We start from the raw sequence: 14,111 nt of genomic DNA, 5'->3' as shown, positions 1-14,111 counted from the left end.
AGCCTGAAGAATGATGCTTTGTGCAAGATCTTCAAGCAATGAATGCAGCAATACACCCCAGGGCGCCTGAAGCTCCCAACCCCCACACCATACAAGCTTAAGTTCCACCAGGAAGCAAATATATTTCTGTGATTGATCTGGCTAATGCATTTTTCAGTCTAAAGGTTGATCCTGCCACTCAGTTTTGGTTTGCTTTTTCTTGCCTCATGGGCCTAAATGAGGCCCCCACAGTTTTTAATAGTGTACTAAAAGAAAACCTGTCAGGTTTCACCCCTTCAGAGGGTTCCACATTGTTGCAATATGTCAATGAGTTGATGATTTGTTCCCCTTCTTATCAGGCCTGCAAGACAAAAACACAAAAGCACTGTAGAAATACCTCACTGAGAACAGTCACAGGGCGAGTCTCTCCAAATTACAGTGGGCTTCAGAGAAGGTCACCTATCTGGGACACGTGATCTCGTCAGCCGGTAAGTCCCTCTCTCCAAAAAGGATTGCAGCTATTCAATCCATTCCAAAACCACAAACAAAAAAACAAATGATGAGTTTTCTAGATGTGATGTCATGCTGCCATCAGTGGATCCTCAGCTATGCTGCGCGAGAGGCTCCACTGTCAGCAATGATACATGGGAGGGGACTGACTGCACATGACAGACTAAAGTGGAGTGAAGATGCTGGCAAAGCTTTCACTGACTTAAAACTGACTTTAGGTTTACCAAATCCTGATAAACCATTCAGCTAGGCAGTCGATGTGAAGGGTGGATACATAACATTTATTTTATTGCAGGAGTATGGAGGGTGGCAAAGACCAGTGACCAGTGGCATTGCATTGCTGGATGCCTTATTGCTCCAAAAAGCTGCAGCTGTTTGTAAATGTGAAGCTCACATTAACTCAAAAGACTCCATTTCTCTAGGCAACTCCAGAGTAGATGCAGCAGCAAAGACAGCAGCTAAACAGAATGTGAAACCAGACCACAGCATTTACATCAAAACCATACTAACTCCATCTCCTAACACAGATTTACAAGCTATCCAAAGTATGGCAAACCCAGAGGAGAAACAGGTATGGAAAACAGCAGGCTTACATAACAGGTGAAGTTTGGTATGGTCCCAATAACTAACTATGTCTACCCATACATCGTTTCTGCATTATGCTAAGTTGACACATGCCACCATGTGTCAAAAGGAGGGATGGTACAACAAATACAGCAACACTGGTTCACAAAGGGATTCCAAATTTACCTTCGAAAATGTTGTAAGTCTTGTATGATCTGTGCAACTAATAATAATACAGAGGCATTAAAACTTCACAGGAAGCACATTCACCCGCAGCCTTTTGATCATCTGCAAATGGACGTCATTGAACTCACATCATGTGAAGGTAAAAAGTATTGCTTGGCGATTGTTCACATATTCTCATGGGTAGATATTTTCTCTTCTAGCAAACAAGATGCAGGTGCAGTGGCCAAAGTCTTACTGCAAGAAATTATCCCGAGGTGGGGAATTCCAGGTAAACTCAGCGGTGATAATGAAGCAGCTTTTGTCAGTACAGGTAAGCACCAATCTTGAAATAGACATTAGACATCACTGCGCTTATCATCTAGCTAGCACCAGGGCGATAGAAAGAGAGAACGCTTCTATAAAAATCATACTGAGCAAGCCTTACCCTTAGTGTTAATGGACATAAGGACAAGGTTAAGAGTTAAACGTGGCCTCAGTCTGTTCTAAATTTGGTTTGGACATCCACCAAATACAGGGATAGGGACCCCAGGACATCCTCTTACCACCACAGAACACTGTGAGGATGAAATGTTACACTACTGTATAAATCTCTCATCTGCTCTGTCCTCTCTCCATAGACAGATTAAACCAGCCCTTCCACACCTACCCCAAACAAACCTACACCCTCTCACACCAGGAGACTTGGTGCTGATCAAAGTTCTCAGGAGAACCATCTGGAAGCAAAAACGGTGGCAGAAACCATTTCATGTACTACTGACAACACAGACAGCAATTAAGGTTGAAGGTTGCGCCTCTTGGGTTCATACCAGCCTTTGCAAGAAGATCCCAGAACCACAGTAATAACCCATAGGGTTAGAGAGGTTGATGCTGAGGAATGCAACAAGGGTTTACGACATGAGCATGCCGAGCTCCAAAAAAAGTGATGTGCAGATCAAGACTCTATGTCACCCACGAGAGATCAGTGATGAAACGCAGACACCTGCTAAAACAATTAGGATGGTATGGCTACAGAGGTTCCGTATGTCTTTTGGTTGTGGCAGCTATTTTTATGATGTGTCTAGTCATCTTTGCACACAATAAACATACACAACTCAACAAGCATCACAGACACAGGTAGGCCTTGTATGAATCATTCAAGGAGCTCCCTTGATGAAAGTTTCAACCTGTTGCTGTGTGCAAATGACTTTATTCCAAAAACTCAAGCTAAATCCACAAAACCCCAGACTTTCCCGTCAAAATCAAACCATCTCTGCAAAAAGCAGTTACCTGTGTGCAAAACCAAACACTGTGGTCAAGTCACACACAGCAAGTAATGCATCTATTCACAAAGACCATCTCTTACACACTACATCAATAATATAAGACACAGCATCCAGGGCATGTAGTCAACAGAAAATGTTTATTTCAAGTGTGAACACAAAAACACAGCCATAGTCAGAGAGACATGACAGTGCTGAATGTTAACAAAAAAGAAATAAAAATTAAAATAAACAAATGAAAAGCACAGCACTGTAGGACACAGATTCATTCTGCACCATCACGTCTGTGTGCGTGGTCTGGTCAGAGGATCCACGTCACAGGCAATGTGTCCCCTTGCCAAGCAAAGTGGGAAAACCCCCCTTGTGTACAGAAACAAGCCTTGACAGGACTCTACAGTAACATTGTCACATGCATGTTCCATTGCCTCCAGTATATTCTCCCTGGTGTAGGGCTGTCGGTCGAACACCTTCCACCTCCAAGCAGAGAAAAACTCCTCTATAGGAAGGGGCTGGAAGGTGGATGGAACACATTTATGTAGCTCTGATTTTGTGTGAACCATTTGCATATCTGGACAGAACGGTGAAAGTTCACATTGTTCCAAACTATGACATATACAGGAGGCATTGCTTGCTGATCCAGCTGTTCATGCACAGCCATGCAATCCTGTAGACCACCCAGGAATGTGAGGAGATGTCTGGTGTTGTATGGCCCCAGGTTAGCATGATGGTGGAGGACCCCCCAGTTACCAGTGGCTGCACAGAGGGTGACATTGCCACCCCGCTGGTCAGGGACTTCCATTTGTTGCGTGAAAATGGTGCTCCTGCCAACCGCATGTGGTCATTGTTCAATTCTGTGAGTGCATTTATGAATGTATATTGCGAGTGGACATCCCACTGTAATGAACATCACAGTACCTGCAGTGTGGCATACTGTGTGTCACATGTTGTACAGCATGGAACAGTGAATGTCCTGATGATGCTGACACAGAGAATCTGCTCAGATTGGGTTGGACCCTCTGTCCTGCTTCCCTCATGGTCATCCCGTGGACGAGGACATGGTGTACATGACTTTTTCTCGGACGTCCTCATCCTCTTCCTCCTCGTCTGCCACCTCTCACACACACTCTTCCTCCTCTGCCTCTCTGTATGTGTCTGTCCATTGTTCTGCTCACATCATTGGACAAATGTGTTCAATTGTGAGTTACTGTGTGTAACAGCTGACAGTGGTGTTGGAGTTGTTTGCATTCTGCTGCCAGTGCTTACGGTTTTGCAACGCAGGTGTGAAATGACTGAGACTGTGTTTAAGGTTTAACAACACATGTGAAGTGTGTTTAGTGACAGAGATTGTGTTTGTGTTTCACAAAAGAGAGTGGTTGAGTTGCACCGGATGTGTCTAAGTGCCTGAACTGTGTTCACGGTTTGTCCAAAAGAGTGTGTGATTTGGGAAACAAACTATGATTTACCAACAGGTTCAATCACAGTTGTTAGCTCCTCAAGGTAGGTTTAAACATTCCAAGGACATCCTCAACTCTGATTCTAAAGTGTATATAGACACCATAGGTGTCCCTCAAGGGGTCCCTGATGAGTATAAAGCACAAAATCAAATTGCTGCAGGATTTACATCATCCATTCTTTGGACGTCTCAGAGACCATCAAAAACACAGAGTGGATCATTTATTACAACCAGATGAGATTTGTTGATTTGATTAGAGATGCACATAAGGCTTTAGGAGAACAGGTGCATGAGACTAGACTCATGACATGGAAAAATTCAAATGCATTAGAAGTCACAGAAAGTTCTAGGTTTAATGGTATGACAGAATCTTTGGTAAATAGAAAGATTTGTTATTGTCACTCATGACAGGAGCCATTGGAGCTTTAGCTCTCTTAACACTGTGTGGATCTGTGTCACTGTCATGGTCCTGGGCTGTTGGCCCAGTGTTTTGTGTTTTTTGTTCTTTAGCATTCTGGTTAATGGATTACATTGTGTTTCTTATTAAGCTCTGGGTTTTGATTCATGGTTTATATTTTGGTTGTGGGTTTCTGTGCCTTTACTGTTGACCCTCTGTTTTTGTGTTTGTCTTGGTCTGTGTTCCACTTCCTGTCTTATTTTGGTAGCGTCTTGTTTCTTGTGCAGTGTGTTCAGTTTTGCTTCCCCTGGTCTCCTTCACATGATTGTGTTCACCTGTTTTCCTTCCCAGCTGTTTCTCATTGCCTCATTACCTAGTGTCTATATAATGTCTGCGTTCTGCGTTTGTTGTCAGGTCATTGTTTTGTCATGGTGGTGTGTCATGACTCGTGTCTGATTATGTGCCTTGTCTTGCGCCCAAGTGGATTTTGTATTATTGCCTTTTTTTTTTTTTTTTTTTTAAACTTAATTTTTATTTATTTTTAGCCACAAATAATGACATTGTTCCATAGTTACATTCTTCTCTTGCAGTTGCAAACATTCCACGTTAGAAATTGGCGAGGGAAGGCAAGGTAACAATAGAGTTGTCAAAGATTATGGCAATGAACACAATACAATAATAAAGGTAAAGTGACGAGAGATAAAAAACAAAGCAGAGCAGGAAGAAACAAAACAACAGTAAAAGATAATTTTTTGAATTCCTCTGGGGTAGGTTGGGTCATGCATTCTTGTTCTCAATGGTATTTTCCAAAAGTGTACGGTGCATGCAAGGGGCAGGCCTCTGGGTATATTACTGTATTAGTAGGGGCATGACAGGGCTCCACCGTGTATTAAAATTTGTTTTTTGAAGCCTTAGAGAATATGTGATTTCCTCCATTAAATAAATATCCCAAACTTTTTGGATCCATATGTTATATGTGGGGGGCTCTGGTTTTAGCCATCTAATGGTTATGCATTTCAATGCTGCTGTGAGCAATATATTTAGAAGATATCTGTCAGCCTTCCTATTCATTCCCTCAGGTATTTCTCCCAATATTGCCACTAGGGGTTTTTTTGGAACATCTCTTCTAAAAATTGCTTTAAGAGCATCAAATATCTCCTCCCAGAATAAACTTAATTTAGGACAAGACCAGAAGATATGAGTATGGTTAGCACTCTGTGTCCCACAATTTCTCCAGCATGAGCTGGGTTGTGTTGGACCCATTTTACCAGTTATTGCTGGTGTTCTGAAGAATCTGATTATTACTTTCCATTTGAATTCTCTCCATGTATTAGAGTTTGTGGCCAAATGTGCTCCCGTACAGATTTCCTCCCATGTGTCCTCTGCTATTGTCTCCTTCATTTCAGTCTCCCATTTCTGCTTTATGTTTATGGAGTCATGCATGTTCATAGACAGGAATACATCATACAGTTTGCTAATTACTTTATGGTTTCCCTTTCCCCTTTGTATGTCCATTAAATAATTTTCTATAGGTGCAGGTCCATGGAATTTAGTCCAATTTTTGTGCGTTGTCACAAAGGTTCTAAGTTGTAAATATCTATAGAAGTCTGTCTTAGGGAGGTCAAATTCACTCTTCACCTGCTCAAAGGTTTTAAAATTTCCCTCTTCAATTAATTGATGAATATGAGATAGTCCATAGTTGGACCAGTTTCTGAACCCAGTGTCTAATTTATTTGGTATAAAAGTCTTCATAAATCCTATATTTGTTAAAAGTGAAATCTGTTTTGGTAACTTAAAAACCAACTGTATTTTGTTCCAAAGTTTTAGAGTGTTTTTTGTCCAGATTGACATTTCTTTTGCAGGGACATCTGAGAAGGGTAATATTTGCAGAGGCTCTGAGCACATACTTTCCTCTATTTCAAGCCATCGCGTGTCTGTACTATTCTGTATCCATACTAATAGGGGTTTAAGTTGTGCGGCCCAGTAATAATATTTTAAATTTGGGAGTTTAAGGCCCGCATTGGATTTAGATAACTGCAAGGTTTTTAGTCTAATTCTAGGGCGTTTTTTTTGCCAGATGAATGCAGACATCATTTTGTCTAAGTTATCAAAGGTAGATTTGGGAATTTCCACTGGCAACATCTGAAATAAATAAAGCAATCTTGGTAAGACATTCATACGGATGCTTTCGGCACGGCCTACTAGAGAGAGAGGGAGTGTAGCCCATTGCTCCAGATCTTTTTTAATGACTCGGAGTAATTTGCCATAATTTGTCTCATAGAGGTCATATAAAGATGGAGGTATATGTATACCCAGATATCTGATACCATCCTTGGGCCACTTAAATCCACTCTGTGATTTTGTGGTATCTGAAATTGTGCAGTTTACATCCATAGCTTCTGTTTTTTCTATATTTACCTTGTAGCCTGAGTAGAATCCATACTGTGAAATGATTTCTTTTAAATGGGGAATTGTTGATGGAGGTTCTGTTAAATACAGTAGTATGTCATCAGCATATAATGAGATTTTGTGTACTTCCTTATTTATTACTGTACCTTTAATATTAACATCGTCTCTGATGAGTTGGGCGAATGGTTCAATACTAATGGCAAACAGAAGGGGTGAAAGTGAGCACCCCTGTCTGCACCCCCGTTCTAATGGAAATCTGTCAGACCTATAGCCGTTCACTTTGACCGCTGCCTGTGGAAAAGAGTAAAGTGTTTGTACCCAGTCAACAAAGTGTGGGCCAAATCCAAGGCGTTTCAGTGTATGAAATAGATATTTCCAGGACACTCTGTCAAACGCCTTTTGGGCATCTAAGGATATGATTGCTGATTCAATCTTTCTTTCTTTTTGAACATTTATTATATTTAGTAAGCGTCTTAGGTTATCAGCATAATATCTCCCTGTGATAAATCCCGTCTGATCAGGGTGTATGATTTGGGTGGTAAATTTGTTAAGTCGTGTTGCTAGGATTGATGTAAGTATGCGTAGATCTGTATTCAGCAATGATATGGGTCTATAGGACTGGCAGTCAGTGGGGTCCTTACCCTCTTTATGAATTACTACTATGGTGGCTTCAGACCAAGATGGTGCCATAGTTTTGGATTCTAGAGCATGATGATATGCTTTTAATAGTAGGGGAGCTAAAAGGTCCATAAAAGTTTTATAAAATTCATTGACATAGCCATCTGGGCCTGGGCTTTTATTATTCTTAAGTGATTTAATTACCTGCTTGACTTCCCACTCCTCAATCGGTTGGTCTAACTTTAGAGCTGCTGCTTCTGTCAATTGGCTCAGCTTTATATTGTTTAAAAATTCTGTAAGTTCTTGGTCGTCACGGCAAGTATCAGTGTTCTTATATAGTAATTTGTAAAAATTTGCAAAGGATTCTGCTATTTTGTCAGGTTTTGTTGCAATAGTTTCTTGGAATCTTATTTTATGAATAATGTTAGAGGATTGTTGTTTTCTCAGTCTAAATGCTAGTAGTCTGCTAGCCTTCTGGCCATATTCATAATATTTTTGTTTAGTGAATCTCAGGTTGCCCTCCACTTTATCTGACAGTAGACTGTTTAATTGTCTGCGAGTTGCATTTAAGTCCTTCATGATGTTGGCTGAAGGGTGTTGTTTATGTGTAAATTCTAATTCTTTAATTTTGTCCTCTAAGTCTCGTTGTTTAGCATGCCTCTGTTTTTTCCTCATCGATGTGAAAGAAATAATGCGACCCCGAAGAAATGCTTTAGCACAATCCCATATTATCAACGGTGTTGTTTCTGCAGATATATTAGTTTCCAAGTATGTCTTTAACTCTTCTGTAACCATTGCAGTGAAAGCTTCGTCATTGAGCAGCGATGTATTGAGCCTCCATTGTTTAGTTGTTGGCCTATGTCCTATGTCTCATTTTAATAACACAGGTGCATGGTCAGAAATAGTAATAGATAATATCTCTATATCTATTATTCTATGTAGCTCTGGCTTTGGCGTAAAGAAATAGTCAATCCTTGAATACGATCCATGCCTGCTTGAATAGAAAGTAAAGTCTTTTGTTCTGGGAAACTTACTTCTCCATATATCTACAAGTCCTGTCTCTATGTCTTGGCATTTGAGCATCTTACTCATTCTAGAAAGTGGAGTTTTTGGCGCAGGCAGTCGGTCCATCATCTGTGACAACACACAATTGAGATCCCCACCCAGCAGCAACAGTCCGGTGCTGTATTTTAATATTACGTTAAACAGCGACTTAATAAATCCAGGAGCATCTATGTTGGGTGCATACACATTAACAAATGACACTTCTATACCATCAATTGTTCCGTTAACTAGTATGTATCTCCCCTCTGTATCTCTGTGAAGCAACGTTTGTGTAAAGTTTATCTGCTTGTGCATGAGTATGGCAACACCCTTCTTTTTCCTTGACTGGTGGGATGAGTAGAAAACTTTATCTGCCCAGGATTTTTTTAGTTTTTCATGTTCTGTGTCAGATAAATGGGTTTCTTGCAGAAATGCTATATGACAATTAATTTGCCTTAATTGATTCAATATTTTCTTCTTTTTGACTGGGTTGTGGAGCCCTTTTACATTATAAGTTACAATTTTCAGTGGGTCACCCATTATCTCTATATGAGTTACGTTTTGACATATCAGAATATATCATGGATGATAGTAGGCCCCTTGTGCATGACGCTGGGTTATCTGTGTGGTATTGAGGAAGTATGGCTATACAATATAGACAGAACCAACCAGAGAGGAGTAAAACAAGTTTTCGCTGACTATAACAAACATTTTTAGTCTCAGCAGGATAAATATAAACAGGTGTTAATGCAAAATAGTAACAGAGAGACAGGAACCTTGTAAACATGGTTCGCGTAGGATCCCCGGGGGACAGTGGGGTCAGAACCAAAAGAACACAGAACATGTGAACACTAAGCTTAAGTAGTTGGGACATGGTCCCTAGCTGCTAAAATAAGCAGTTAAAGTGCACAGCCAAGGTGGAGTGAGACTGCACAGAAGGTGCGCTTAGATATGTGTAGAGAAGAGAGAAGGAGAGAGAAACAATAACATGTAATGTAAACAATGTAAGTAGACTTCAAAATGTACTGTTCGGGCTCCTGCAACCTCCCCATACAAGGGGAAGAGAAAATCTAAAATAAAACAGCATATTTGCACATATTGTTCCAGGCTATAGGTTTATCTTAACAGAAAAATTGCTAGGAGAGCTGTGTGTGACTTAGCTAACACAGTGGGATAATTCCTGATATTATTATGTTAATATTAGCGGTCAGTACCTTTATTCGTTCGTTTCTGTTGGTACAATAATGTTCTGGACGTATTCCATGGCCTTTTTGGGGTCGAGGAACTCTTTTTCTTCATTCTGGTATGTAATTCGCAGTCTGGCCGGGTATAGGAGGCCGTAGCGGATCCCTTTACGGCTCCGTAGCATCTTACGTACCTCCGTGAAAGTGGCTCTTGCTTTGGCCACACTGGCCGTGTAGTCGGGAAAGAAGGCGACGCGGTGCCCGTTGTAAGTCAGCGGAGCTCTCTCTCGGGCCCTCCTCAGGATCTCCGCCGCGTCCCCGTCATAGTGTAATTTAGCGACTATAACTCGTGGTGTCTCCCGGTCCCTCGGCCTTCTCATGGTGAGTGTACGGTGTGAGCGATCCACTTTTATGTCTCGGTCCATCTGTAGGACTTCTCTGATGACTTTTGCAACAGCTTGTGGTGAGCTTGAGCCCGGGCGCTCTTCAATGCCCGCGATGCGGATATTGGACCTTCTCATTCTCCCCTCCATGTCTTCACATTTGTCTTTGAGCGCTGACATTTCTTTTTGCAGGCTTATTACAGTAGACTGTAGTGAGGTGACCTCGTCTGACCACAATGATAGACCACCCTTTACGTCTAGGATGTCCGCTTTTATAGTATCCACCTCAGCTCGTATAGCCTTCGTACTATTGGCAATTTCGGAGCGTACCGCCTGTAGCTCAGATCTGAGAGCTTGAAAGTCTTCCGCTAGTGCACCTTTGAGTTCGTCTCTTATCACTTTGGCGACTTCTCCTCTCAATGAGGATAAAATGTCTGCTTTCATTTCTTCAATACTCATGTTTGGCGCTTCAGTCCCAGTAGATATCGGTGGATCCAAGTCGCCTGTTGCCCGCTGTCTCATACTCCTAGCAGGCCGCGCAGCGTTAGCGTCGCTTCCGTACTTATACTTTTGTAGTTTTTCTGCCATTCGAGTTGGTTTTTCTTCAATTTGTCCAGTTGTTTGTATCCTTATGGTATCTTCTTCAGTTTATCGCCTGGTTTTGATTTAGTTAATGCTGTTTTTTATGTAAATATTGTGGGTTTTGCAGGAGCCCTAGAAAAGGCGTCTTAAACCATATCTTGCTCACCAGCGCCCCGTATTATTGCCTTTTGATTTCAGAACAAGTTGATCTATGCCTAAGGAGTCCTGCATTTGGGTCCTATTCTGCCCGTTCACCCCGTCCGACATGATGGTCATCCGCTGTTTTAGAGGCCTGATTGTTAGCATCATTGAAAAATCTGTCTCACACTAAAGGCCATCTTTAGCTGAACAACAGCCTCTCATGAAAGAACAACTGGATTTAAACCCGGTACCTAACTCATGGGAAATGAAACTCCTCACAGCTAACAGAACATGAGTGTACCGACACATCTGCTCCTTGTCCTCCACCTGTTTTTTTTCTTGTAGCCAGTTGTCTTTTTCCATATCAGCTTTGTTCACAATACTTTTTATAACTTGAGCCACAGTGAGGAAGGAGGGGAAAACATTATTCAGCCCAAGCATTTCTCATATTTAAATTTCTTCTTCTTTTGGTGCTGCAGCCTTTTCTTTTAGAAAATCATCACTGCTCTCTTCAACTCCAGGTAAACGGGTTTCCTTATATAGAGATGTGTTGTGGCTGTAAGCACAGTATGCAGATTACTGTATGTACAGTGCAATTACATAATCAAAATTACAAAATGATCAGATCATCGTGTACATTAACTGTAGTTATTGCATCTGCATCATTTTTATATTTTGCATGGGCTTTATATATATATATATATATATATATTAGGGGTGGGACTCGATTAAAACAATTAATCTAAATAATTACAAGCTTTGTAATTAATTAATTGAAATTAATCGCATTTTAATCACATTTAAATATTTAAGATAAGAAATATTAATTTAAGTTTGGTTGATGAATGAATCAATATACATAAGCTTAAACTTCAAAATTTAGTTTATTTTCCCACCAGTCTACTACACAGACCAATGAAGGGCGGAAGTGCTCCTGTGATAAGCAAACACCTGAAATTAAAGTTAAGCATCATAACTGGATAGTTTTATTCAACATTAATGTCTCACTTAATATAGTTGGATATTAATCATTCTCTCAGCTGTATTCCTTGATGTTCAAATGTGTTATGCTTGTTTTAACAGCTTATTTTGAATTAAAGAATTAAAATTAAACCACAAAAAGCAGCAAAAGTTTGTTCTCCGTTTAACCAGCTGTGCTTCGCACTGTGGCGGTTGCTAGGTGACATGAGTTACGCTGAGGTGAGGGCAGGTGACGCAGATATGAAGGCTAGACCGTCCAATTTCACAGCCGCTCACTTCCAGCCTTTGCGGTCTTTATGGGCTGCGATGGACCCGGTCTGCGTAGGCCGTGTCCTTCAAAGAATGCGGCTCCTGAATTTGGACATTGTGCATCGATATAATCTGTATGCCTGGAACTCGTGCACTGAGAAACGTTCCACGGTGCAAAGTGCGATTAAAATGCGTTAAAATTTTTAATTCGTTATTTTCCCCATATATATATATATATATATATATATATATATATATATATATATATATATATATATATATATATATATATATATTATAAAAACATGTTCTTCAAACAAAAGAAAAAGACTCAGTAATTCCACTGGTTTCTAAAACTGCCAGTTTGTTTTCTCAGTCAGTATCATGGAGTCTGTCCCCTGATAATGACGTTATGGTGCTGCAGTGATAAGGATAAAACAAGGAGTGATTCAGTGCAGTTGGAGGGACTTACTTTCAGGTTACATCAGAGTGATCCTGATCCTTAAATGCAGTTCATTCTGAGCACAGTTTAAGTTATGTGCTGTAAAAGTACAAAGAGGATCATGATGAACTCATCACAGGTTTCATATTTCACACTCACTGCCTACCTTGACAGCGGGGCTTTGAAATATTTATTGTTCCCAGTTTTTGTGTTTTTATATGTTTTTATTATTGTTGCCAATGTCTTGCTGATTGTGGTTATCTGTGTGAACAGAAGCTTACATGAACCTATGTACATGTTTCTGTGCAGCCTGTTTGTAAATGAGCTGCATGGTAGTACAGGGCTGTTTCCATTCCTCCTGATTCAGATCCTCTCTGATGTTCACACTGTTTCTGCTCCTCTGTGCTTCCTGCAGATTTTCTGTTTGCACACATATCTAACTGTAGAGTTCACTAACTTAGCCGTCATGTCTTATGACAGATATCTTGCCATCTGCTGTCCTCTTCAATATCACACACATATGAACCCTAGCAAGATATTGTTGCTTATTGCTCTAATTTGGGTATTTCCATTTTTTGGGATAATAGTTTTGATTTCTCTGAGTGCTCCTCTGCAGCTGTGTGGGAACATCATTAACAAAGTGTACTGTGACAATTACTCCATTGTTAAACTGGCCTGTTCTGACACCACAGTCAACATCTATGGGCTTATTTCCACTTCTCTCACAACAATATGCTTTGTGTCTTTGATTTTTTACACCTACATGAGGATCCTGAAAGTGTGTTTTTCTGGATCCAAACAGACCCGACAGAAAGCCGTCAGTACCTGCACACCTCACTTTGTTTCTCTGCTCAACTTTTCCTGTGGGTCCTTCTTTGAAATTGTACAAAGTAGATTCAACATGAGACACGTCCCAATTATGTTCCGTATTTTTTTATCATTATATTGGCTCATATGCCCACCGCTCTTTAATCCTGTACTCTATGGACTGAATCTGACCAAAATCCGAGTCAGTTGTAAAATTTTAATTTTTGGTAAAATGCTTAAAACTAAAACACATACGTTCTATTAAAATGCTAGTTTTTACACTGTGACACTAACATGTATTTGTTGTTTATGATGACATTTCTGTACTCTATTAATTTATTATAATGCAATTAATTGTTTTCCAAGTCTGTAAATAATTATATGTTTCTGTTGTTTATGAATTTAAGATTTTGATGAGAGTTTTTCCATATCTTACAGTTTGAGACCACTTAGGAAAATCCTTGGTTTGTACTTGAACTGCTCTTTGATGACTTTCTTCAGATATTCGCAGGTTTGAAAATGATTTGGATCTTTAAAGCTCAGTGTCCTGACACCTAGTCATAGACTATTAACCTTTGTTTTTTTGTTCAAAGAGAGATCTTCATTGAGTATTTCTTTTAGCCTTGGTTTTGTCATGGTCCTGGGCCGGTGGCCCAGCGTTTTGAGTTTCTTTTGTGTCGCTTTCTTTGTTATACTTTTGAGGTTATGTTTCTTATAGTTATATTGTTTGAGTATGAGGTTTAGTTTCCCTTGTTGTTTTGTGCATGTTCTCTTTGTCAAGTTTTCAGTGTTAGGTCTGCGTCTGTTATGTGTAGTCAGTTCCTGTTTTATTTTGACAGTCTCGTGTTCCCTGTGTTTGGTGTTTAGTTTTGCTTCCCCTTTGTCATTAGTCTCATGTGGTTCACCTGTCTTCCCCAGTTGTT

The 14,111-nt window shown here is 40.2% G+C and overlaps 1 protein-coding gene across 1 annotated transcript; it reads left to right on the top strand.

Moving 5' to 3' along the window:
* The first annotated feature begins 7,422 nt into the window (after nucleotides 1-7,422).
* On the top strand, nucleotides 7,423-13,453 carry LOC115790113 (olfactory receptor 4D1-like). The gene is made up of 2 exons (XM_030743782.1): nucleotides 7,423-7,440; nucleotides 12,497-13,453. Exons 1-2 carry the CDS (start codon nucleotides 7,438-7,440, stop codon nucleotides 13,451-13,453), a joined length of 960 nt encoding a protein of 319 aa, XP_030599642.1. The 5' UTR covers nucleotides 7,423-7,437.
* Nucleotides 13,454-14,111: the final 658 nt, after the last annotated feature.

This window comes from Archocentrus centrarchus, chromosome 13 (assembly GCF_007364275.1).
Source record: "Archocentrus centrarchus isolate MPI-CPG fArcCen1 chromosome 13, fArcCen1, whole genome shotgun sequence".
In the NCBI taxonomy this organism is placed as follows: Eukaryota; Metazoa; Chordata; class Actinopteri; order Cichliformes; family Cichlidae; genus Archocentrus; species Archocentrus centrarchus.
This window is presented reverse-complemented; position numbering and strand designations above follow the sequence as displayed.